The sequence below is a fragment of the Lissotriton helveticus genome, chromosome 1_1, assembly GCF_964261635.1.
Source record: "Lissotriton helveticus chromosome 1_1, aLisHel1.1, whole genome shotgun sequence".
Lineage (NCBI taxonomy): Eukaryota > Metazoa > Chordata > Amphibia > Caudata > Salamandridae > Lissotriton > Lissotriton helveticus.
The window spans coordinates 1297960869-1297988306 of NC_136057.1; the positions used below are offsets into that span (position 1 = coordinate 1297960869).

The 27438-nt window shown below is 47.0% G+C and overlaps 1 protein-coding gene across 4 annotated transcripts in view; it reads right to left on the reverse strand.

Annotated features, from left to right (window-relative positions):
• Positions 1 to 27438, reverse strand: part of GMIP (GEM interacting protein) — a 320436-nt gene that overhangs the window by 36928 nt on the left and 256070 nt on the right. For all 4 annotated transcript variants that reach the window (XM_078681149.1, XM_078681159.1, XM_078681167.1 and 1 more), the window contains 2 exons: positions 14736 to 14890; positions 4729 to 4917 (listed from right to left, as the gene is read on the reverse strand). In XM_078681149.1, the coding sequence (XP_078537275.1) occupies positions 4729 to 4917; positions 14736 to 14890 (344 nt within the window). The remainder of the gene's footprint in view (positions 1 to 4728; positions 4918 to 14735; positions 14891 to 27438) is intronic.

A 27438-nucleotide genomic window follows, 5' to 3' on the forward strand; every position in this document is an offset into this window, starting at 1 on the left:
ATCAGGAGACTGGATGGTAGTACTGGACTTACAGGATGCATACTTTCCCATTCCTGTCTTGCAATCCCACAGAAATTCCCTCCGGTTTCAGGTAGGCCATGAGCACTGTCCGTTCTCTGTGCTCCGCTTTGGCCTTACCAGTGCACCTCGGGTGCTCACCAAGGTGATGCTGGAGATCACAGCCCCGCTGCAGGGATTGGGAATGCAAATCTTCGCATACTTCAACAACTGGCTACTGAAGGCGAGCTTGCTTCAAACAGACATAAGCCACCTCCAGACAGAGGCAAATCTGTTGAGAACATTGGGCTTTTCCCTCAACATGCCAAAGTCACACCTGACTCCTTAACAATGGCTCCTCTTCATTGGACACATCTTGTATAGGGTGCTTTTTCAAGCCATTCCTCTGCCTCAACTATTCCTGATATTTCAACCTTTGACCTGGGTCTCAATGACAGCAGCTCAAAATCCTCTTGGCCTCCTGCATCCTGCTTGTGGACCCACTTGGTGGCGCATGTGTGCTGTGCAGTGAGAGCTGAAGTCTCAGTGGGCTCAGCACAAAGGCAAGCTATCTGACGCCATCCAGGTGTCAAAGTAGACTGTGGAAAATCTGAACTGGTAGCTGCTTAACTATGATTGGACCAGCGCCAGACCCCTTCTTCCCCCATCCAGAGCTAACGATCGGGACCGATGCTGAGTTGGGAAGGTCATCTGGGAGAGGTGGAGATCAGAGGACTCTGAACATGTTGGAATTACGGGCAATTCACTTGGCACTGGAGGCGTTCTTCCGAACCATCAAGGGGGAACAGGTGCAGGGGTCATGGGGTCTGTGTCAGGAACCCTTGCATCACTGGAATTGACTTAATGCTCATGGCATCTCCCTAACCACCCAGCACCTGGCAGGATCTTAAATGCCAGGACAGACCAACTCAGCCGACACAGCGTAGCGGATCACAAATGGCAGTTACAGTCGGAGGGAGCACAGGGCATCATCTAGCAATGAGGATAACCTTTCCTCAGTCTATTCATGACAACAGTGAATGTGCAGTAACCAAACATTTGCATGTTGGAGTTCCTTAGGCAGTTGTCCCTCCATCTACATTAGGGTCAGGACTCCTATACACCTTTCCGCCCCTCACTCAGACTACTGAAAAACATTATGAAAAAGGAGTGTGGTACCTGGAACTTCTGGTCATGAGCATTTGTCTTCCAATCTAGCTGCCCCTTCAGAAGGACCTCAACTCACATCAGCAGAGCAGAGTCTTGCACACAAGTATGCACATCCTGCACCTCCATGCCTAGAGACTGAGCAGTGACAGCTGAGGGCTTTCGATCTCCCTCCCTAAGTTGTTGGTGTGATCTTGGAAGGGATTTATCTACCAATCCACGCAGGATGCTGGAAGAAATTTTTACTTGGTATTCCCGAAACATTCAACCTCTGAATGCACAGCTATTGGATGTTCTCCTGTTTGAGTTGTACGTAGTCCAGCAAGGCCTTGCTCTAGCAACAGTTCAGTTACATTTCGGCCTTTCCTGATCAGCCATCCCTTTTCAAGTCACCTGTGTGATGCGTTTTCTGAAAGAGCAAATCTACATGTTTCTGCCAAGACCGTTTGTGATTCCACAGTGGGTTCCTAATTTGGTACACACTTACCTGATGTGCACTCATTTCCATTGCATGCACAGTTGCACTCTTCGACTACACACTATCAAGACAACATTCCTCAACACCATAACATAGGCGGGGAGAGTGAGCGAATTCCAGGCTTTGTCAGGAGTGCCACCATATACATCTTTCTTCGGGACAAATTAGCCCTCGGGATTAAAGCGACATCGATCCCTAAGGTAGTAATTTCTTCGGATAGGTACTCCATCAGCATGTCTGTTTTCTATGCACTGCCTCATACCTCCATGGAGGATGAACAGCCCCACTGCCTTGACACTAAGAGATCCATTAGGATGGCGGACGGACAAAGTCCGGCCGCCATCCTGTCTGAGGACGGGACTGTCCGCCACAGGGGCGGAGGTCCCGTCCGTGGAATTAGGATGCACCCGCCACAGTGGCGGGTGCATCCCGCATTTTTAACATTGCGGCGGGCGGTGCTGAAAGAACGGCTCGCCGCAGTGTTAAAAATGCATGTTGTACGTTTCAAAGCACAACATGACGGGCACCGCGCGGTGCCTCCCATGTTGTATTTTTAAACGCAGGGGGGTACCATAGGTACCCCCCATGTGCACCCCCCACCCTTCACTCTGGGGGCCCGCAATGGGCCCCCAAAGCAAGGACCGTATGCATATGCCACCACGAAAATGCATAGCCCCCAGTACATCCTAATTTGGCTGGCGGTGTCTGATAGACACCGCCACCATATTAGAGCTTTTCCGCCGCGGTGCAAGGCGACCGCGGCGGGAAAGCGGTGGACGGTCTTCCCGTCCGCCACGGTCCCCCCGCCATTGTAATATGGCGGGGGGAAATATGTGGCGGACGGGCAAGGATATAGCCAGTGCAACCAGAATTCCAGATCAAGTTAAAAAATCTTACATGGAATGCCATTTGGGAACGGTGCACCATTAGACTTTCCCGATCTGATAACCCTTTTGATTTTCTCCACAGTTACCCATTGTTCAAATCCATAAGTAATAGAATTATTATTAGCAAGCTGTGCGAGCCCTCCGACATCTAGGCTGATATTTTCATTCCCTTTAAAATAAAGTGTAAAAACCTATTTGACCTCCTAATGGAGAGTAGGAGGATCAAATAAGTTTGTCTTAAGGGTTTGGCCACAACCGTGTGAGTTTGTGACCCATCATAAACTTGTCTAGGGCTCTAAATTTAAACAAGACAAACAGAAAGACAAACATTGGAATGCTGGAGCAGAAGGCTTATACCAGCCATTATCAGCCTTGAGGCACGTCATTGGCTTCAGTGGAGCTTCCCACATTCTAGTGATTTAATTGTCTCTTCCAGCTCCAGAATCAAGACCAGCAGTCCTGTCATCCATCAAAGAATTACTACAATGATGGGGTGTACCACTGACACATCTCTAGAAAAGGTTACAATTGCAAACATTGAGGAATGGGAGTATTTGATAGTGTATATTCCAGAATGTGTTCTGGTTCCTTTACCCAGAATGGGCTTGAGTGTACGTGGATGGGTGTACCACAGTAGTATCTTCTGAAGGACCCAGAGAGGAGATTTGTAGGGTCTCAAATAATGGTGGTACTATAACTCTGCTGCCTGCTGTGCCTCCTCTGCAGATGAGCGGCAGCTTGCAGGCCACAGAATGGAATACTCACTGGATGTTTTTCATTCTTTGGGCAACAATAAAATGAGGACTACTGAGTTAGACAAAATTAACTTCTGGAGCCACACTATCAAGCATGCCCCTGTACGTTGGACCATTTGGTATTGCAGGAGCTGAATTTGCTTTTGCTGCTTCAACTGTAATACATATTGTCCTGTTGCAAAGGTGTCCCTGTCAAATTGGGTGATGCCACAAATCTGTAGTGGCATGGCCCAAAGCAAATGAGGGAACAGTCTTATTAATGCACACCCACTATATTAGAAACGCAAGGGCATAGATAGAGACATTTGAGGGATTTGAAAAGCGTGCACAATCCATGCGAAGGTACACAGGTTGCACTTTGGGTGAAGGTTAAGAGTTTCCCAGGGAACTCGACTGGACTGCACCCGAGGGTACCTTGGGCTTGCGCCAAAGAACGGCCAGGGGTGCTCAGGAGGGAAACATTGGGCAGCTGTTTAACGACCAACCTCTATCATGCATGCGCTAGCCCTGAGTGTTACTGTGTGTCCTGGTGAATGCACAACTTTTGGTAATCAGATGCACAGCCCTAGTTTGAGCCTGCTGCACTGAATGAGAAGTGTGGCTCACTGGTTAGAAGCGGCAGACCCTGAAGCAGAGGACGGCCCGGGACCAGGGTTCAATTCCCGACGCGGCAGGGTCTTGGGTCAATGTCCGCAGACTCGATAATTCTCGCCTAGGTGCCTACGCTAACCATGGGTCCACTCTGCAACTCTGGGCAATAGCTTGCTTAATCTCCACAACAGCCCTAGCAGCGCCGGGGATGCCTGGCTTCACCTTGGGGGTGCCCTCTCACAGGGAAAGCCAGGACGGGTTCCCCAGCGGTATACAGCGCCAGGACACCACGTAACGAGGTAACAGTGCGCTTTACAAGTATACATACATTACATGAGAGTCTGCACAGTGCAAACCAGAGCTATGTGCACGCTTTTATAATATTCATCATGTTGTTTACAACATTGTATAACTGCATGTATGTTATTAAAAAACACAAGTAATTATTATGAGTGTTATTATTGCTGGTATAAAATCATTGTTATTAGCTATATCGGTAGCATTGCTGTTCCTATTATTATTGCTACTGCTATTCTTACTATTATTATCATCATAACCACTACTACTGCATACAGGTGGTGTTTTATTTAACAAACAGTTGAAGGCAGAAAGCGGAATATCTTAGTTTGTAGATTTTTTGAAGATTGGCAAAAAGTCCCAGTCTTCCTTTGAATTCATGTCCTTGATGACTTCAGCAAGGGAAGGTGATGTTCAGTTCCACAAGAAAAGGACAGACATTTGATAGCTGTTTCATGAAGTTAGAAGTTGGAGCAGCATGAAGAACTGGCACCTTTCAGCCATAATAAGTACAGATCAGCAAGGCATTGGGAGGTCGTCCTGGGATTTTGCTTACCTGCACGCCAAGGGCTCGGTGCTCTATTTCTGCAGTACACTTCCTGATGATAAAAGGGACTTCTTCTGGGAAGTCGCGATACACCTGTTTAAATTCTATTCCAAAGACCGTTGTCCGACCGGGCAGCTTCTTGTGGCCACAAATAATCAGGAGACTTTCTAAACATTTTTTGTGGCACGTCAAGTAACACTGAAATATCAAAAATGAAAAAAAGATGAGCTGGGACAAATTGTTTTAATCAGAAAGTCATAAAATGTATAAATTTGAGTGATCACTTTCAATACAAAGAACAAATTAATCTAGGTGGATATGTCATGCTAATCAAACTCATTAACATCCTACTAAGATGTAAGGGAATCAAGATTTTTTTTTAAAAGATGAGAACATTACAAGTCACCCACCTGTGCTCTTGTACAGAAAAAAACAAGTGAATCAAAGTGGGTGTTTTTTTCTGTTCAAACACTTTCAACCAGTTTTAATTGCTTGTTTACATCTTTCATAAATTGTGTAACTCCACTGGCTAACTGCAGGTCAGAGCTATCCCATGATGACTTATCTATATGCTTGAAGGCCTAATCTTCTAAAGGAAGGTCCTAAAAATAGCTCCTTTTCAGGCTGTAGAACAATGCAACTGCAAATGATATGCACAATACTTCCATTTGCACTCTCATACGTTAACAATCTTAAGGAGTCACCTTGTTTCCATATTTGTCTCATATTCACCTCCATTGAATATTCCAAACCACAGCCTCTTATAATCACTTACTTTGTGACAGGAAAAAGGGTAGACCCATGGGGATAATATTGAGTATATCCTAAAGAGTAGTCAGTCAGTCACTCATAATTTTTTATTTAACGAAAACAGCACAAAAACGTAATCTTTAAGAGCCGTACAATCTTAAAACAATTGTATAAAACATTAAGCTACCATAATTCATTAAAATGGTATCATAAAAGTATCAGCATAACAAATGGCGTAAATGCTTGCAACATAATGAACATTCCTGCAAAACTTTAAATCACCAAAATTCATTAAAATGGTATCTAAAGAAAAGCAGCGCAACAAATAACAAAAAACTTACGGTGTAATGGAAGAACCATCCTGCTTTGTGATACTTAGGGCAACTCTAATGAAGTTCAAAGGAGTACAACTGCATTGCTAAAATGGGCTGTCTCGTTTTACTGCAAGGGTCCATTTCCAAAGATTTTAATTGTAATTCTTATTTTACGATCCCTTAATTTTCTAGCACAGAGAGGAAGATGTATCTTCAAATTGCGTGTTGATCTTTCAAGTCTGTTTCTGCAAGAACCTATTTACATGTATGCAAACCTATCAACTGTGGGAGAGTCCCATTTTACCAGAAGCTAATTCATCTTAAGCATCCTTTGTAAGTCGTTTTCCTAGACTGTCCAAAAGATCTCAGATTTCATGTAAACAGCTACCCGTCACTCCCATGGAAGAAGCCATTAGGGCTCCTACAGCCCGTGATTTTGGACAGTTTCTGTAGATTTACATGGTCTGTTATTCTGCTACTGTTGTAATGTTTCTTGTACAGAGCTCAGCTGTGTTAGGAATAAGTGATGTGGAGGGCCCCTATCGTGTACTCAACTTGATGTGACGCCAGATTGGAGAAGTACTTTTTTAACATTCCCTAATTTGAGACGCCTCCTGTGGGAATTAAACTTTTTAGACGGTCCCTGCCAACCTTAAGGGGACGTCCTCTACGTAAGCCAGTGCTTGGCTTACTGACTTCGTAGTCACCACGCCCCCTTCCTGTTCTTGGCGTTTCTGGCATTTCTCGCTTGATCCTGTCCCGCTCCCTGCAACCGTGAGTCCCCACTGTTTCGCTCCTTTCCCCACACTTGGAGCCGGACGGCGCTGTTCAACCCCTATACCCGTGAGTTCCCGCTGTTTCGCTCCTTCCCCGCACTCGGAGACAGACGACGCTGTTCACTCCCTGCACCCGTGAGCCCCCCGCTGTTCCGCTCTTTCCCCACACTTGGAGCTGGACGGCGCTGCTCACTCCCTGCACCCGAGAGACCCCGCTGTTCCGCTCCTTCACCGCTTTCGGACCTGGACGGCGCTGCTCACTCCCTGCACCCGTGAGCCCCCGCTGTTCCACTCCTTCTCCGCTTTGGGAGCAGGACGGCGCTGCTCACCCCCTGCACCCGGGAGCCCAGTCTGTTCCGCTCCTTCTTTCTTCACTCGGAGCTGGACGGTGTTTTTCCAGTCCTCACCTCTCAAAAAACTATAATTGGCCCGCTTCCTGCCACATTGTAGACACAAATTGCTCTACTATTCTTGGGCCTTTCTTTAGTTTCTTTTCTGCTTCCCCTTGAGCTTGAAGGCCAGTTGTATTGAACGCCTTTTTTGCTCCAATTCATTTTTCTTTAGAGGGAGTGGTTGTTCCGCCTTCAGTCTTGTTATTGAGAGCCGGACGACACACCTCTTGAGTGAGTGTCTGCTCCGCTTCTGCAGTCATTTACTCAGGGGCCGGCCAGAGCTTCTCAGTACTTTTTTCTATTATTTTTCTTTTCCGGCTGTCCCCTTTTCTCATACTGGGTGTTTCTGGTAGATCTCCTTCCATTTGTACCCAAGTCACCCCAGTCCTGTAAAGCTGCTTCATGTGTACTATCATTGAAGATCTCCTTGGGGTTCCTGTTTTAAGGTCTTATTGACTTATTCTTGGGGTAAGTGGAGCACGGAAGTTGAGTACACTATAGGGTTATGAGCCACTGTTTATTTGCTCATTTTTCTCATTGTATGCATTGTTTCATTTGCTCAGCTTCCTACGTATGGGGAGAGTGGTGGACACTCCTAGAAATATTCCCCCATACTTTTAGTGAACAACCCTCATCGAGTGCCTCCTGGGTGGTGTTCTCTGGAAGTTGGGGGAGCTCTCATCTTCGCTTCTGTGGAATCTTGGCATAACATAAGAACCTTGACAGAAAGCCAAGCCCACAAAATCTTTCCACCCGAGCGAAAAAGAATTCCGATGATGCAGTGATATCCTTAGAGCAGGCTTTACACCCTCCTACAGTTGAGGAATTAGCAGCAGTCATGGTTGAATTGCAAAATGAAGTAGGGAGATTAAGATTAGAGAACCAAAGAATACAGGCAGAAGTATTTCAGTTGAAATCCCAAAGTTCAACAGAGAGCAAGGGATCAGGTACCATTCCCAAGACACGGAAAAATTACATCCAACCAGCTCAGTTCACGGTACCTACCTCCCAGTCAGGAGCATCCTCTCCTAAAGATAATAGTGACATAACTCCTGTGCAGGTTACAGTGCATACCCCTCACCTGTTCCACTAGCCATGCCAGAGATATTTACTGGAGACAGTTCAAAGTACAATATATTTATGAACCAGTGTCAATTGCAGTTTTTGTGTAAGTCTGCAGCTTTTCCAGATGATGCTGCTAAGGTAGCCTTTGTGATATCCTATCTAGCAGGTAATGCTGCAGAATGGGCAGTGCCTGTAGTAGAAAACAATGACCCATTACTCTATAATTTTACTCTGTTTCAAGAGAAAATGAAGAGCCTGTTTTCAAAGCATACATATATGCAAGCAAGTGATAATGCCCTTCTTAATCTTAAGCAAGGGTCCAAAGACCTTCTTTCTTATATCACTAATTTACTAATTTCAATAGATTAATTGCTGAGACACATTGGCCAGAAGATACGAGGACATCCTTGTTCTATCGAGGGCTATGTGATGAATTAAAAGATCTCTTATGCCAAATTTTCAACCTTCCAGAGGATTGCCCTTCGTTTATCGAACTTACTGTTAAGTTAGATCATAGATTACAAGAAAGAAGAGGTGAAAAGTCCAGAACTACTACTCCTAAATATGTCAAGTCATGACTCGAGAAGAAAGAAAATAAAGATAATCCAGAACCTAAGCAAATCGGTGGATTGAGAGGTCTTCTCTCTTCAGAAGAAAAAGACAAAAGGCGTAAAAACAACCTTTGCCTATACTGTGGAAAGGGAGGCCATTATGCTAAAGAATGTCCTGTACGTCCTCGTATCCCTTCGAAGAAGGTCGTTAGTAACCTGGGCACTTCTCTTTTACAGGAAAACTAGAGAGCTTGGAGAAAGCGGAGGGCGATTTTCCAAGCTCCATGGTTAAGAAGATCTCCACATCTAGAAATACTTTGCCTAGAACAATAAAGCATTTCACTCTGTGTGTTACTTTAGTAACCTCAGTCCAGAGCAGACATAATATGTCTATTTTGCTGGATTCCGGGGCAACAGGCAATTTTCTTGACATTCAATTAGCAAAGTAGCTTGGGATTTCTTTTCTACCCAAAGCCCACCCAGAACCAGTTAGAGCTGTGGATGGCACTGAGTTATCCTCGGGGCTAATAACATATCAAACTCCAATTTTGATTCTGGTATGCAGTAACGGCCATTCTGAAAGTCTGACCTTTGATCTTATAGTTGCTCCTAACTTTGGAGCAATCTTAAGAGTCCCTTGGTTACAGATACATAATCCTAGTATTGATTGGGCAGCCCGAACAGTCACTCTCAAATCACCTTATTGTATGCTTCATTGTTACCAAGAAGCCAGTGAACGTATTAGTCCTTTGTGTTGTGCTGTTCACACAGTAGCTGCCGCTTCCTGTGTACCTGAAATTTATGAGGAATTACAATCCGTTTTCAGTGAAACAGAAGCTACTAAGCTACCTCCTCATCGCAGCTATGATTGCCGCATAGACTTAATACCTGGCGCTGAACTACCTAACAGAAGAATATATGCTCTTACTTCCTCAGAAAACGATTATCTCAAAGCCTATTAGGAAGACATGTTGCAGAAAGGTTTTATCATACACTCTACCTCTCCGGTATCCTCGCCTCTGTTATTCATACCCAAACATGAAGGCGGTTTGAGAACGTGTCTGGACTATCGTGCCCTAAATAAAATTACTATCAAGAACAAGTATCCCCTTCCTCTTATCTCCGTTTTGTTGGACCAACATAGAGGCACAAAGATATTTACTAAGATAGATCTTAGAGGAGCATATCATCTAATTTGAATTAAGGAAGGGGACGAATGGAAAACAGCTTTCCGCACAAAGTTTGGGTTATACGAATACTGTGTAATGCCATTCGGCCTTTGTAATGCTCCAGCCGCCTTCCAGTATTTCGTTAATGATATTTTAAGAGAATACCTAGACATATTTGTAATAGTCTACGTTGATGATATCTTGATTTATTCTCAATCTGAACATGACCATGTAATACATGTAAAGAACATCTTAAGCAAGTTACAAGAACATAAGTTATTTGCAAAATTGGATAAAACAACGTTCCATACCACTGAAATAGACTTCTTGAGGTTTATTATCTCTCCCGAGGGTGTTCAGATGGATCCCCAAAAAATGAAAGCGTTGATTCAGTGGCCGAGTCCTAGTTTGATAAAGGAAGTACAATCCTTTATTGGCTTTGGAAATTTTTTAGGAGATTAATTGACCATTTTTCCGACTTGATCACCCCTTTAACTCAATTACTAAAAAAGGGAGTAGTGTTTAGTTGGACAGCAGAAGCAGAACAGGCGTTTTGCGCTCTGAAAAGCAAATACCTCAGCTCCTATAATCAAGCATGCAGACAATACTCAACCCTATTTTGTAGAAACATATGCCTCCCAGCATGCCGTGGGGGGAGTATTGTCACAAAGAGACAAGAACACAGGACATTTACACCCAGTGGCCTACTTTTCTAAGAACGTGCTTCCTGCTGAGCAAAACTATACCATAGGGGAAAGAGAACTACTGGCTATTAATTAGCATTCCAAGAATGGAGGCATTATTTATTGGGGTCTAATCATGTCATTACTATCTATTCTGATCATAAGAACCTCCAGTTTTTTAAATCTGCCAAAGCTCTTACTCCTAGGCAAATGAGATGGGTGTCGTTTTTTAGTGAGTTTGATTTCATTATTACGTATCGCCCCGGGTCACAACATGGAAAAGCGGATGCATTATCACGTCTAGGTCATCAAGCGTCTGATTCACGAGAAGATGGTCCCCCCCATTATTCCTATGCATAAGATCATAGGGGCAGAGGAACATAAGAGTCTAAGCTTCCATGACTGTTTAAAAGACCAGTATGCCAAAATTCCTTTAGAGGAATGGTTAAAAAAAAACCTTGAACTCCAGCAAGGAAAGTTTATACTACCATGATAATAAATTGTACATTCCTACTCGCTCTTTACAACAAGTAATTGACTGGTGTCACAATGGTGTTCTGGCGGGACACCCAGGGAGCTCGAAGACCATGAGTACTTGTCAAAGATGGTTTTGGTGGGAGAATATGTCCAAAGATGTATCTGTTTTTGTTAAGGCATGTTCCATCTGCTCCAGACAAAAACTGACCCACTGTGCACCCACAGGATTATTAAAAACCATCGCTATTCCACCTACACCTTGGCATTCCATTAGTATGGATTTTATAACTGATCTTCCTCGTTGTCAAGTTTTAACACCATATATGTAGTTATGGACATGTTATCCAAAATGGCTCATTTTATCCCGTTAAAGAAAGTGCCATCAAATAATTGATATACATCTTTTTAAACAATGTAGTGCGCCTACATGGCATTCCCTCGGTGATCATTTCAGACCGAGGCCCCCAGTTTGTTTCTAAATTCTGGCCGGGGATGTGTTCAACTCTAGGTATAGACCATAGACTCTCAACAGCTTATCATCCTCAAACGGATGGTCAGACTGAGCGAACAAATCAAACCCTTCAACAATATTTACGTTGTTTATTAGCTAGTCACAACAACTCTTGGGTACAACTTTTGCCCTTAGCGGAATTTGCTTACAATAACACCACACACTCTTCTACAGACGTTTCTCCTTGCTTCTTCAATTATGCTCTACATCCAAAGTTTGTTCCAATATAATTACCCACAGAGTTAAATAACATTCCTGCTCTGAAAGAACATCACGATAAAATCAAGACAGTATGGGAACACGATAAGAGAGAATTAAATAAGGCCAAAGAAGCAATGGAAAAACAAGCAGATAAACATCGCATCCAAGAATATTATACAATATACAGTGGGAGAAAAGGTATGTCTATCAACAAGACACTTGAGATTAAAGGGACCTAAAAAATTACAACCAAGATTCATCGGTCCCTACGAAATACAGAAATGTTATACCTCCATTCACTATAAAATTACAATTACCCTCACAAATGAAGGTTCATCCCGTTTTTCATTGTTCCTTGCTCAAGAAGTACACCCCTCCACAAATTCCAGAAAAACCTCACCCCTGTAATTATAGATGGTGAAGAAGAATTTTAAGTTAAGGAAATATTAGACTCTCGTAGATGTAGGGGCAAATTGCAATATTTAGTGGATTAGGTAGGTTACTCCCCAGAAGACAGATCCTGGGAACCGGCAGAAAACATCCATGCCCCAAATTTAATTAGGAGGTTTCATGTTTCACACCCAACTAAACTTCGACCAGTGAGAATGCCTTTGGGCGGGGAAACTGTTAGGAATAAGTGATGTGAAGGGCCCCTATCGTGTACTCAGCTTAATGTGTCGCCAGATTGGAAAAGTACTTTTTTAACATTCCCTAATTTGAGACACCTCCTGTGGGAATTAAACTTTTTAGACGGTCCCTGGCAACCTTAGGGGGACGTCCTCCACGTAAGCCAGTGCTTGGCTTACTGACTTTGTAGTCACCACACCCCCTTCCTGTTCTTGGCGTTTCTGGCGTTTCTCGCTTGAGATCCTGTCCCGCTCCCTGCAACCGTGAGTCCCCGCTGTTCCGCACCTTTCCCCACACTTGGAGCCGGACGGCGCTGCTCAACCCCTATACCAGTGAGTTCCTGCTGTTCCACTCCTTCCCCGCACTCGGAGCCGGATGACGCTGTTCACTCCCTGCACCCGTGAGCCCCGCTGTTCCGCTCTTTTCCCACACTTGAAGCCTTACGGCGCTGCTCACTCCCTGCACCCATGAGCCCCCGCTGTTCCGCTCCTTCTCCGCTTTCGGAGCCGGATGGCGCTGCTCACTCCCTGCACCCGTGAGCCCCCGCTGTCCACTCCTTTTTTCTTGACTCGGAGCTGGACAGTGTTGTTCCAGTCCCCGCCTCTCAAAAGACTATAATTGGCCCGCTTCCTGCCACATTGTAGACACAAATTGCTCTACTATTCTTGGGCCTTTCTTTAGTTTCTTTTCTGCTTCCGCTTGAACTCGAAGGCCAGTTGTATTGAATGCCTTTTTTGCTCCAATTCATTTTTCTGTAGAGGGAGTGGTTGTTCTGCCTTTAGTCTTGTTATTTAAGGCCGGATGACACATCTCTTGAGTGAGTGTCTGCTCCGCTTCTGCAGTCACTTACTTAGGGGCCGGCCAGAGCTTCTCAGTCCTTTTTCCCATTATTTTTCTTTTCCGGCTGTCCCCTTTTCTCATACTGGGTGTTTCTGGTAGATCTCCTTCCATTTGTACCCAAGTCACCCCAGTCCTGTAAAGCTGCTTCGGTATACTATCATTGAAGATCTCCTTGGGGTTCCTGTTTTAAGGTTTTATCGACTTATTCTTGGGGTAAGTGGAGCACGGAAGTTGAGTACACTATAGGGTTACGAGCCACTGTTTAGGCGTTCACCTCGTGGAACTCTTCGGAGTCCCGCTGTTACATTCACACGAAGTAATTCCCCTGACGACGGGCCATGCCCGAAATGCATTGGGTTGTGTGATGTGATAACACACCCGAACATACGTGTGGAATACAGATTATTGACATGTACCATCTATATTGAAATCCTGATATGGATATGAATAAATCACACATTTGAACATTCTTTCATCTTGAGTACGAATATCCTCACAGTTGAAGTAATGAATCAGACCTTTGGTCCTTTGAAAGTAGTGCGTTGGGTTGTTCTCTCCCTAGGCGGGAGAGCTTCTTCTACTATGTCCATTGACACACTGCAAGGCTAGACAGTGTTTTCCACCCTCCTGCACACGAAAACTCTTTACAAGTCTTCATTTTCAAGGAATACCCTGCTGTGCGAGTACCACTTTCTTCAACATTTCCACTGTTTATTTGCTCATTTTTCTCATTGTATGCATTGTTTCATTTGCAGTACCTGCTGTAATACCAGACCTCGACCTTCAGCTCAGCTTCCTACGTATGGGGAGAGCGGTGGACACTCCTAGCAATATTCCCCCATAATTTTAGTGAACAGCCCTCACGAGTGCCTGAGAAGCCTCCTGGGTGTTGTTCCCTGGAAGTTGGGGGAGCTCTCATCTTCGCTTCTGTGGAATCTTGGCATAACATAAGAACCTTGACAAGCTGTAATTTCACTAGGTACTTGCATTAGCGATTTTTTAAGAAGACTATCTTCTTTCATATATGTGGTCTCAACCCATGCAACAAAACTGCAAAAGACACTATTGCCAGGTAGATAGCCTTGCACATATGGAAAGCCTTTGATGTGAGGAAGGTTTAACCAGTAACCAGAGCCAGGAGTAGTGCATTGAGCAACGAGAGATGATCTATCTCAGATGGCATGCTGCAATACAAGAGACACATTCCAATGCAGGAAATGCACTCAAAGCCCATAACGAAGTTACACTGAATCCAAGGGCACCCAATTACCAGAAGTCCAGCATAACTAAAAAACAAACTAATGACCATTGTAGGACAAAGTAGCCCAATGACCAGAAACCACAATTCAATTAGAAGGCACACATAACTCAATGGAATGCAAATAATCAGGAGCCACACATGACCCTAAGACCAAAAAAGAAGCACAATCCAACGACACACAACCAGAAGAGGCAACCTAAAAGAAACAATAGTCTGAAGCCATGTGTAACCCACAAAGAAATCCAAAGAAAAACCAACACAAAAACTCGCAAATAATCAGAAGTCACACCTGACACCCAAGACAACCCAGAAGTCACAAAGAAGTCACAAATAACCAAGGAATATACCCAGAACAAGAGGTTGGTCACTACCATTGAAGGTTATGGCTTCTATTCTTACCTCTTCACATTCCAAGCCAGAGACCATAAATGTTTCACAATCCCGGCATTTTGTGGGCCCCCTCAGCCTACGCAGCTTGTGGCTCATTGCTGCTTTGGAAAGGGTGATGTTCCGATAGGGTCCCACAATTAATCCATTTTCTATGGCCACGTCATCTGAACCAAAAATACCAAAAACAGAGTTGATGTACAATCAAAGAAAAATAACATTGTAGAAACCTATTAAACCCTTTTGATGGGAGTATTAAGAAAACTCAAAAGTAAACAGTTAAACCACATGTGAATTTCAAGTTAACATTTTCTGAGTCAATGGCTTTTGTGGGGATATGATAAAATGAATGTGGGAGCACGAGGCATTTAAATGCCCCAAAACTCTTCTCAGGCTTTCCTGTTCTTGTTCTCATACTTGTACCCTTCGCTTCGAGGCATGACGAGTTAAGCAGACAGCTATGATTGTAACCTTGCTTCCTGATTTTTTTCCTTTTGGAATTGAGCGAAGTATAAACAGACAGATCTAACAAGTGACCACAGATGCGCTACAGCAAGGTATTTTTAAAGGTTTACATATAGTGCTGCTAAACCTGGAGTGACTGGACGTTTGACAATGAATAATAAAACAGAAAAGTAAAAAGATTGACAGTTGTTAGCAAAGCACCTACTGGAACATCTGGTACAACTAATGAAGCGTATATTTGGAATGTAGGACAACAGGTTTCCAGTATCGACTAGCAGAGTGCTCATCTTAAATGTGCTGTGTTGCCGTTTCTAAATAAGTGCAGTTTTTAGGTTTCGACCTGGCGATCTGCGCAAGCAGTTCGCGCAGGTGAAATCTTTTGTTTACCATATTGGCTATCGGAACGTCCCCCACCTCCCATTAGCTAGCTCCATAAATGGAGGCTAGCCATTGGGAGCCGGATCTGTCCGTCAAGGCCGGACCAGATTCGGGGGCGTTCCCGCGATTTTTTCCCTCTCCGCCTCTGCGATGTCGTCATCGCGGCGGTGGGCGGAGTTTCGTTTTTTTTCCTTCTGTGTTTGTTTTGGTCATTCCATGCGAGGAAGCCCAGGTGAGTGCTTGTTTTTTAGTGGTGGAGCACGTGAATTCAGTGTACGTTGGTTAAAAATACATGATGAAGACACAGGCCACGATCTGGCTGTTCATCAAGTGCATGGGCGCTAAAAGTAGTTTTTGCCCCTTTATTTGTAGTGAGGACTCCGCAGTGGTTTGTCTGATGTGAAATTGCTCGGCTGATCCCCTTTGTTGCAGCATGCATAACTTTTCATTCTTTCAGTTCGACTTTACAGTCCGTTTTAATAATGTCCTTAAAACTGCGGGTGTCCAGTACCCAAACGGCCTAAATAGACTCGTATGGGCTAAGCATCTCGTGCCCCTCGTGAGACACTTGTAAAACTGCTCATAAGATTTGCAACAGGGAGTTTTTTTATGGTTTGGCATTTTTCGTAATGCATTACAGTTGAATTTATATAGCGCTTATTATCCTAACCGCACTGCAAAGCGCTGAAGAGCATCAGAGGCCATAAAGTACGTGCTGCAAAGGTGATTAACTGCAAATGGGTAGGGAGTGCAGAGTGGATAGAGAGTGCAGAGTGGATAGGGAGTGCAGAGTGGATAGGGAATGGAGAGTGCATAGGGAGTGGAGAGTGCATAGGGAGTGGAGAGTGCATAGGGAGTGGAGAGTGCATAGGGAGTGGAGAGTGCATAGGGAGTGGAGAGTGCATAGGGAGTGGAGAGTGCATAGAGAGTGCATAGAGAGTGCATAGGGAGTGCAGAGTGCATGGAGAGTGCAGAGTGGAGAGTGCATAGGGAGTGGAGAGTGGAGAGTGCATAGGGAGTGCAGAGTGCATAGGGAGTGGAGAGTGCATAGGGAGTGGAGAGTGCATAGGGAGTGCAGAGTGCATAGGGAGTGCAGAGTGCATAGGGAGTGGAGAGTGCATAGGGCGTGCAGAGTGCATAGGGCGTGCAGAGTGCATAGGGAGTGCAGAGTGCATAGGGAGTGCAGAGTGGGGAGTGCAGAGTGCATAGGGAGTGGAGAGTGTATAGAGAGTGGAGAGTGCATAGGGAGTGCATAGGGAGTGCAGAGTGCATAGGGAGTGGAGAGTGGGGAGTGCATAGGGGGTGGAGAGTGCAGAGTGCATAGGGAGTGCATAGAGAGTGCAGAGTGCATAGGGAGTGAAGAGTGCATAGGGAGTGAAGAGTGCATAGGGAGTGAAGAGTGCATAGAGAGTGAAGAGTGCATAGAGAGTGAAGAGTGCATAGGGAGTGGAGAGTGAAGAGTGCATAGGGAGTGCAGAGTGCATAGGGAGTGGAGTGGAGAGTGGAAAGTGCATAGGGAGTGGAGAGTGCATAGGGAGTGGAGAGTGCATAGGGAGTGGAGAGTGCATAGGGAGTGGAGAGTGCAGAGTGCATAGGGAGTGGAGAGTGCATAGGGAGGGGAGAGTGCATAGGGAGGGGAGAGTGCATAGGGAGTGGAGAGTGCATAGGGAGTGCATAGGGAGTGCAGAGTGGAGAGTGCATAGGGAGTGGAGAGTGCATAGGGGGTGGAGAGTGGAGAGTGCATAGGGGTGGAGAGTGGAGAGTGCATAGGGAGTGCATAGAGAGTGCAGAGTGCATAGGGAGTGAAGAGTGCATAGGGTGTGAAGAGTGCATAGAGAGTGAAGAGTGCATAGGGAGTGAAGAGTGAAGAGTGCATAGGGAGTGGAGAGTGCATAGGGAGTGGAGTGGAGAGTGCATAGAGAGTGGAGAGTGCATAGGGAGTGGAGAGTGCATAGGGAGTGGAGAGTGCATAGGGAGTGGAGAGTGCATAGGGAGTGGAGAGTGCAGAGTGCATAGGGAGTGGAGAGTGCATAGGGAGTGGAGAGTGCAGAGTGCACAGGGAGTGAAGAGTGCATAGGGTGTGAAGAGTGCATAGAGAGTGAAGAGTGCATAGGGAGTGAAGAGTGAAGAGTGCATAGGGAGTGCAGAGTGCATAGGGAGTGGAGTGGAGAGTGCATAGAGAGTGGAGAGTGCATAGGGAGTGGAGAGTGCATAGGGAGTGGAGAGTGCATAGGGAGTGGAGAGTGCATAGGGAGTGGAGAGTGCAGAGTGCATAGGGAGTGGAGAGTGCATAGGGAGTGGAGAGTGCAGAGTGCATAGGGAGTGGAGAGTGCATAGGGAGTGGAGAGTGCATAGGGAGTGGAGAGTGCATAGGGAGTGGAGAGTGCATAGGGAGGGGAGAGTGCATAGGGAGGGGAGAGTGCATAGGGAGTGGAGAGTGCATAGGGAGTGGAGAGTGCATAGGGAGTGGAGAGTGCATAGGGAGTGGAGAGTGCATAGGGAGTGCAGCTCGAGGGAGCGGAGAGTGCATAGGGAGTGGGGAGTGGAGAGTGCATAGTGGCGAGTGCATAGGGAGTGGAGAGTGCATAGGGAGTGCAGAGTGGAGAGTACATAGGGAGTGCAGAGTGGAGAGTGCATAGGGAGTGGCGAGTGCAGAGTGCATAGGGAGTGGAGAGTGCAGAGTGCATAGGGAGTGGAGAGTGCAGAGTGCATAGGGAGTGGAGAGTGCATAGGGAGTGGAGAGTGCATAGAGAGTGCATAGGGAGTGCAGAGTGCATGGAGAGTGCAGAGTGGAGAGTGCATAGGGAGTGGAGAGTGGAGAGTGCATAGGGAGTGGAGAGTGCATAGGGAGTGGAGAGTGCACAGGGAGTGGAGAGTGCATAGGGAGTGGAGAGTGCATAGGGAGTGCAGAGTGCATAGGGAGTGCAGAGTGCATAGGGAGTGCAGAGTGCATAGGGAGTGGAGAGTGCAGAGTGCATAGGGCGTGCAGAGTGCATAGGGCGTGCAGAGTGCATAGGGAGTGCAGAGTGGGGAGTGCAGAGTGCATAGGGAGTGCAGAGTGGAGAGTGCATAGAGAGTGGAGAGTGCATAGGGAGTGCATAGGGAGTGCAGAGTGGAGAGTGCATAGGGAGTGGAGAGTGGAGAGTGCATAGGGGGTGGAGAGTGCATAGGGAGTGCATAGGGAGTGCAGAGTGCATAGGGAGTGAAGAGTGCATAGGGAGTGAAGAGTGCATAGAGAGTGAAGAGTGCATAGGGAGTGAAGAGTGCATAGGGAGTGAAGAGTGCATAGGGAGTGGAGAGTGAAGAGTGCAGAGTGCATAGGGAGTGGAGTGGAGAGTGGAGAGTGCATAGGGAGTGGAGAGTGCATAGGGAGTGGAGAGTGCATAGGGAGTGGAGAGTGCATAGGGAGTGGAGAGTGCATAGGGAGTGGAGAGTGCATAGGGAGTGGAGAGTGCATAGGGAGTGGAGAGTGGAGAGTGCATAGGGAGTGGAGAGTGCATAGGGAGTGGAGAGTGCAAAGGGAGTGGAGAGTGCATAGGGAGTGGAGAGTGCATAGGGAGTGGAGAGTGCATAGAGAGTGAAGAGTGCATAGGGAGTGAAGAGTGCATAGGGAGTGGAGAGTGAAGAGTGCATAGGGAGTGAAGAGTGCATAGAGAGTGGAGTGGAGAGTGCATAGGGAGTGGAGTGGAGAGTGGAGAGTGCATAGGGAGTGGAGAGTGCATAGGGAGTGGAGAGTGCATAGGGAGTGCAGAGTGCATAGGGAGTGGAGAGTGCATAGGGAGTGCAGAGTGCATAGGGAGTGCAGAGTGCATAGAGAGTGGAGTGTGCATAGGGAGTGGAGAGTGGAGAGTGCATAGGGAGTGCAGAGTGCATAGAGAGTGAAGAGTGGAGAGTACATAGGGAGTGCAGAGTGCATGGAGAGTGCATAGGGAGTGCAGAGTGCATAGAGAGTGGAGAGTGCATAGGGAGTGCAGAGTGCATGGAGAGTGCATAGGGAGTGGAGAGTGCAGAGTGCATAGGGAGTGGAGAGTGCATAGGGAGTGGAGAGTGCATAGGGAGTGCAGAGTGCATAGGGAGTGCAGAGTGCATAGAGAGTGCAGAGTGCATAGGGAGGGGAGAGTGCATAGGGAGTGGAGAGTGCATAGGGAGTGGAGAGTGCATAAGGAGTGGAGAGTGCATAGGGAGTGCAGCTCGAGGGAGTGGAGAGTGCATAGGGAGTGGAGAGTGGAGAGTGCATAGGGAGTGCAGAGTGGGGAGTGGAGAGTGCATAGGGAGTGGAGAGTGCATAGGGAGTGCAGAGTGGAGAGTGCATAGGGAGTGCAGAGTGGAGAGTGCATAGGGAGTGGAGAGTGGAGAGTGCATAGGGAGTGGAGAGTGCATAGGGAGTGGAGAGTGCATAGGGAGTGGAGAGTGCATAGGGAGTGGAGAGTGCATAGGGAGTGCAGCTCGAGGGAGTGGAGAGTGCATAGGGAGTGGAGAGTGCATAGGGAGTGGAGAGTGGGGAGTGCATAGTGCATAGGGAGTGGAGAGTGCATAGTGCATAGGGAGTGGAGAGTGCATAGGGAGTGGAGAGTGCATAGGGAGTGGAGAGTGCATAGGGAGTGGAGAGTGCATAGGGAGTGCAGAGTGCATAGAGAGTGGAGAGTGCATAGGGAGTGGAGAGTGCATAGGGAGTGGAGAGTGGAGAGTGCATAGTGAGAGGAGAGTGCATAGGGAGTGCAGAGTGCATAGAGAGTGAAGAGTGGAGAGTACATAGGGAGTGCAGAGTGCATAGAGAGTGCAGAGTGGAGAGTGCATAGGGAGTGCAGAGTGCATAGAGAGTGCAGAGTGGAGAGTGCATAGGGAGTGCAGAGTGCATGGAGAGTGCATAGGGAGTGGAGAGTGCATAGGGAGTGGAGAGTGCATAGGGAGTGGAGAGTGCAGAGTGCATAGGAAGTGGAGAGTGCATAGGGAGTGGAGAGTGCATAGGGAGTGGAGAGTGCATAGGGAGTGCAGAGTGCATAGAGAGTGAAGAGTGGAGAGTACATAGGGAGTGCAGAGTGCATAGAGAGTGCAGAGTGGAGAGTGCATAGGGAGTGCAGAGTGCATGGAGAGTGCAGAGTGGAGAGTGCATAGGGAGTGGAGAGTGCAGAGTGCATAGGGAGTGGAGAGTGCAGAGTGCATAGGGAGTGGAGAGTGCATAGGGAGTGGAGAGTGCAGAGTGCATAGGGAGTGGAGAGTTCATAGGGAGTGGAGAGTGGAGAGTGCATAGGGAGTGGAGAGTGCATAGGGAGTGGAGAGTGCATAGGGAGTGGAGAGTGCATAGGGACTGCAGAGTGCATAGGGAGTGCAGAGTGGGGAGTGGAGAGTGCATAGGGAGTGGAGAGTGCAGAGTGCATAGGGAGTGGAGAGTGCAGAGTGCATAGGGAGTGGGGAGTGGAGAGTGCAGAGTGCATAGGGAGTGGAGAGTGCAGAGTGCATAGGGAGTGGAGAGTGCAGAGTGCATAGGGAGTGGAGAGTGCATAGGGAGTGGAGAGTGCATAGGGAGTGAAGAGTGCATAGGGAGTGGAGAGTGGAGAGTGCATAGGGAGTGGAGAGTGCATAGGGAGTGGAGAGTGCATAGGGAGTGGAGAGTACACAGGGAGTGGAGAGTGCATAGGGAGTGGAGAGTGCACAGGGAGTGGATAGTGCACAGGGAGTGGATAGTGCATAGGGAGTGGAGAGTGCATAGGGAGTGCAGAGTGGAGAGTGCATAGGGAGTGGAGAGTGCATAGGGAGTGGAGAGTGCATAGGGAGTGGAGAGTGCATAGGGAGTGCAGAGTGGAGAGTGCATAGGGAGTGGAGAGTGCATAGGGAGTGCAGAGTGCATAGGGAGTGCAGAGTGCATAGGGAGTGCAGAGTGGAGAGTGCATAGGGAGTGGAGAGTGCATAGGGAGTGGAGAGTGCATAGGGAGTGGAGAGTGGAGAGTGCATAGGGAGTGGAGAGTGCAGAGTGCATAGGGAGTGCAGAGTGCATAGGGAGTGCAGAGTGGAGAGTGCATAGAGAGTGGAGAGTGGAGAGTGCATAGGGAGTGCAGAGTGGAGAGTGCGTAGGGAGTGCAGAGTGGAGAGTGCATAGGGAGTGCAGAGTGGAGAGTGCATAGGGAGTGCAGAGTGGATAGGGAGTGGAGAGTGGAGAGTGCATAGGGAGTGGAGAGTGCATAGGGAGTGGAGAGTGCATAGGGAGTGGAGAGTGCATAGGGAGTGCAGAGTGGAGAGTGCATAGGGAGTGGAGAGTGCATAGGGAGTGGAGAGTGGAGAGTGCGTAGGGAGTGCAGAGTGGAGAGTGCATAGGGAGTGCAGAGTGGATAGGGAGTGGTGAGTGGAGAGTGCATAGGGAGTGGAGAGTGCATAGGGAGTGGAGAGTGCATAGGGAGTGGAGAGTGCATAGGGAGTGCAGAGTGGAGAGTGCATAGGGAGTGGAGAGTGCATAGGGAGTGGAGAGTGCATAGGGAGTGCAGAGTGGAGAGTGCATAGAGAGTGGAGAGTGGAGAGTGCATAGGGAGTGCAGAGTGGAGAGTGCGTAGGGAGTGCAGAGTGGAGAGTGCGTAGGGAGTGCAGAGTGGAGAGTGCATAGGGAGTGCAGAGTGGATAGGGAGTGGAGAGTGGAGAGTGCATAGGGAGTGGAGAGTGCATAGGGAGTGGAGAGTGCATAGGGAGTGGAGAGTGCATAGGGAGTGCAGAGTGGAGAGTGCATAGGGAGTGGAGAGTGCATAGGGAGTGGAGAGTGGAGAGTGCGTAGGGAGTGCAGAGTGGAGAGTGCATAGGGAGTGCAGAGTGGATAGGGAGTGGTGAGTGGAGAGTGCATAGGGAGTGGAGAGTGCATAGGGAGTGGAGAGTGCATAGGGAGTGGAGAGTGCATAGGGAGTGCAGAGTGGAGAGTGCATAGGGAGTGGAGAGTGCATAGGGAGTGGAGAGTGCATAGGGAGTGCAGAGTGGAGAGTGCATAGGGAGTGCAGAGTGGAGAGTGCATAGGGAGTGCAGAGTGGATAGGGAGTGGAGAGTGGAGAGTGCGTAGGGAGTGGAGAGTGGAGAGTGCGTAGGGAGTGGAGAGTGCATAGGGAGTGGATAGAAAACCGTCTTGCTGGTCATTATGGACACTCTTTCCAGTTCTGTACTTTTATGTGATCACACTATGCATTATGGGGGGTGTAGTGTTGCTTTGATTCCATTAGAACACAGCTGAAAACAATGATTTGTAGATAAAAACTCTAGTCCCACTAAATCTTGGAAGTACTTATTCACACACACACATGCATGCACGCACATATGCAAACACACTCTCTCTCCCTCAACAGGTGCACTACCTCCTCACAAGCATGGACACATGTTTGTAAAACAGGTTCTTTAACCCACCATGCCATCCCATAATGCAGTTCGGTTGGCTAGCACACCGTGGCTGACTGAAGATGCGCACTAGGATGGTGTGGAAAAGTAAATTTTGCCATGTTGTATGTGCCTACGTGTTCCCCATCTTATGTTATATGTGCATGATCGATATGCATGTATTCCCCTCTGATCGATTAAAGATGCAATTACAGTTGTGTCCATCTCTAGTATGCCAGTTTCCAGTCTTCATGAAAGCAACGAATATTAGGCTTATGTAAACCTACGTTGCCACATTTCACAGTGTACACGTTAATTCATTGAATTGTCCCCGTTTCTAGGCCTCAAAAGGGCCCGGACTCAGATTCAGCTCCTGTCTCCTGAACCCTCTCCGAGGAGCGATACAGCCCCCACCTGCATCCCTGACCCTTCGCTTACTTTATGCCTCGCAGTGCCCGGCCCGGCCTGGCTCTGCCTCCCAGTCTGCCAAGAGTATGTTATGCTTCTAGTTATCAGTCCAGCCCTCCTTCTCTGCATTCCTGAGCTACTGAATCACATCAATAGTTTCCGTCATGGTCTAGCCTTTATGTCTCCATGTAAGAGAAATACTGTATTAATATTCATAGAATATTCCTCGCACCCGCACTACATGTAGAATTATGCATGCATCAGTCTTAGTATCAAGTAGCCTTTGCCCTGATAACTTTTGGACTTTATCAACATGTACCCTAAACACCAGATACCAGATATGCCTTAGGAACATGTCGCTCTGACACTCCAGACTTTAGTCTCCTCTTCTAGCGCAGAAATCATAGCCCCCAGTTCTCCCTGGTAACACGTCATTGCCCGTTTGCGCGCACCACTAGGTTAGAGGTCCCAGCTGCTCAGGTAGCCCCCTCCATGTTCCCGCCCCGTTTATGACATATTCTGTTACGTTTACATCACATGTCTATGTATACGCCCTGTACACGCCTCTTGTTACACCCATTTTGCTCTTATCTTTCGTGACTGCTACGAACCACGCCTACTGCTACGCCTACTGTATTGAATGCTATTGTAAATGAAATGTATATATATCATGTACTGTTAATATGATACAGCGATCCTGCCATTTTCCCTGCCCCCGGCAGCTGCCTTCATTCCCTTCCCGTACAGGCTGTCCTGTTCCTGTCCTTTATGTCTGATTAAAGCCTGTGACTCAAGATACCTCGAATCCTGACTCTTATTTATTGAGCTATCTGTTTATATGAGTATCCTGAAAAATAGAACCGGTAATTAATTATTTATTTACCACATAATGGCGCCCGAATAGGGACTTGCCCTTTCCCCACGCGCCGGAGAAGCCACGCAGGCCCCCTGATCCTCTGCAGCCGTGACGGAACCATACCGTGCACGTGCAGATATTTCTGCTTCAAGTATCCCTCAGGCCCACGGAGGAGACGGAGGTTGCGGTCCAGCGTCCAGACGAGGCGGTGGAGGAACGCGGCGAGTCCCGACCAGAGCCCAAGCCGAGAGTCCAAGGTCCGAGGTATCCGGAGGCCCACCTGTAACTGAAGTCCGAAGTTCGTAGCCCGTCGTCGTAGCAGTCCAGTCCAGTCCGAGGCCTTCCGTTCTTGCTGCCCGGTGAGTACCGTTGCTGGGGTAGTATCTAGACAGGGTCAATTAATTTGTCTCTGGTCCGTGGGTTTGGGTACACAGATCCAACACGAAGTGTCCACCTAGGTGGATGCGGGTCCTGACGTGTCTCTTTATGAGACCGGTAAGTTTCGTACTGTTTTAGCAGTGCATCTAGTCATTCCAGTAAGTTCTGTTCTCGAGAAATTCATGTGTTCTGTTTTCAGTATTCCAGGTGATATTCTGTCCGAACTGTTATTTTAAATGTTATTTCATGTGTTTTCAATGTCGTGGTATGAGTGATTTGTTTTTCAAGTTATTATTGTGTTTATTGTGTATTGTATTGTGTCCAGATTCCAGCCTAAGTCATGCCTCTATTCTCGAAATTACGTCAGTTAAAAACTAGAAAAGGATTGTTAGAGGAAGCAGTTCCTGTCCCGCCTAGGGACAGTCCAGGACATTTTATGTATCACAAGCATGGCTTAAGTGCCATATTGTACTTAGACTTATGGGTGGAGTACACCAAGGAATTAGAAGAGAAATATAGATGGCCCGTATCAGGTACATGGGATGCCGAGTGCATCATGCGAGTAGAAGAAGCATTATGGAAAAAGAAATCCAGACAGTCCCAGAAAGATGCCATCGAATTATGGCGCAAAGAATCTCATAAAAGAACCGAAAAAGAAATCAGAAAAACAGAATTAAGTAGGGAATCCTCAGAAAGAGCCCAAGAAAGGGAATTAATCGAAGTAGGTGAACGAGTTAAAGCCGAACAGTCAGACAGACAGAGAAATGCCCTTATTAAGGGTATGTATCCTCTTCTTGCCGAGGGCTTGCCTAAAGCAACCCCGGAAGCACCATGTAATTTCCCGCCGCCATTAGTTCCGATTAAGCTACGTCACAAACCAACCGCAGCTGATATTTTCCTCTCGTCCTATTTGGACGACACAGTCCCAGAATATGCCAATCCTGCTCCGCCAGCTCCTGTAAATAATGTAATTCCTGTTCCTCCAGCCACCGGGGCACCCGTTGCAGCACCTGTTACGGTACCCCCGGTCCAGCCTACAGTACATGTATCCGCTACATCAGTCACTCTCCCAGCCCGTACAATACCCATCGACGATTCTAGTCAAGGGGCCTCGGGGGGAAGTCCTCCTGGAACCCCGCCTCAGCACAGACGTGTGACATTAATCGAGCTACATGCCCGAGCGTTACAGCGTTCGCCCAAGCATCAGTCCGTTGCCGATATCAAGCGAGCCCTTACCGAATGCCGTTATGATCCAGTCCCAGGTGATGATAATATGGTCATATATTCACTGCGTGTAAGACGGGTGACCGAATATTTGGACACCCTGCCGAATATGAAAGGTTATCTAGACAGAATATATCGTTTCATCCGTACAGGAGCAGATCCAGGAAGTATAGGCGAGGCCATGACTCAAAGAAAAGTCGAGATTCAGCTCATGCTTTTAAAGTTTTTAATTAATTGTTTAATAAGAGAACAAGATTATCCGGAAAAAGATCCGGAAGAAATGAAAGTCCTGACCAAATGGAGTGACCATATAGCCGAGGGAAGACACAAGACCGAGAACTGTATAGAGAGTATGTACAAGAAAATACGTAGGGAAATAATAAAGTTACACGAGAAACGAGAAGCATTACAAGCAACCGAGAAAGAAGACGCCTCTGATACTGAAGAGGTAGACAGCGAGAATCCCTCCAGAATAGCGTATGTAGGTAGAACTAGACTTCCCGACCGACATTTACGCCTAGAACACAAGAAAGTTTTCCCTCCTCCAGCACCAGAACAAGGCTCTCTCGAACAAGTATTTCAAGCTACCGATCACATTCTGAAATCACGAATCGGTTATAGTGAACTTAGTACCATGCATGAACAAGAACTAGTCCGATCAGCAGTCCGATGGACTACTGATTCTACCACTTTTCCAGACGAAATAGTGGCACAAATGTTTCTGAAACTGCCCCCAGCCGAGCAGCGACTGGTGGGTATGTATATGATCCAGCACCTCATTACACTGTATGAGGGACAACATTCTGATCCAGGTCCGTTACATGATGTTCTGAACGAGTTACTCCAGTATAGATGGAGAGGTCTAGGTACCGATTTAATTAGAATCATTCTAGAACAGCGCCACAAATATAGAACGTTCCTGAATCCGCATTTTGTTCATGTCTCACCTCCAGAAAGTAAATCATTGTACATAGATAGACAGCATCCGTTACGAGAAGTACACCCAGTTAGGACGACGGGTGGTGATCTAGAACGAGTATTTGTTTACACCCCTATCACCAAGATGGAACTCTTAGAGATGAAGAAGTTAATCCCCTGTCACGACAAAGATCCAGCAGGGTTCCATCGAGAATTAAAAGACATGCTCCGTATGGGAGAATACACGTATCCTGATATCATTAAAATGTTAAAGGTCCTGTTGCCTGCAGCGGTATATGAAAAACTCAAGGAAAAAGAATGGGAGGTGGGAGAGAAAAAGATAGATTGGACAGCTCTAGAAGCTGAAGATAATTCACGAGTACCAGGTACCGGTCTAGGGGGTAAAGTTAAAGAATTGCCCGAGTTATTGATACAGGTTTTGCCAAGGTTACTAGCCACGAAAAAGGAAGATTGTGATGCCATCTCAGCTTGTAAACAGAAACTAGACGAAGACACTAGTGATTTTTATTCTAGATTTGAAAAATGTTTCATTATTAACAGTGGTCTGAAGACGAGTAGTGAATCATACCCTCATCTTTTTGTTACCAAACTAGTTGAGAATTCAAGTCCACAAGTTAAAAATCGAGTTTTGAAAGTCGAAAGTAGTTGGCAAGCTAATACTCCGTCCCAGATGTTACAGATGCTCCAGTATCACCAGAACAGAATCAGGGAAGAGCAAGAACA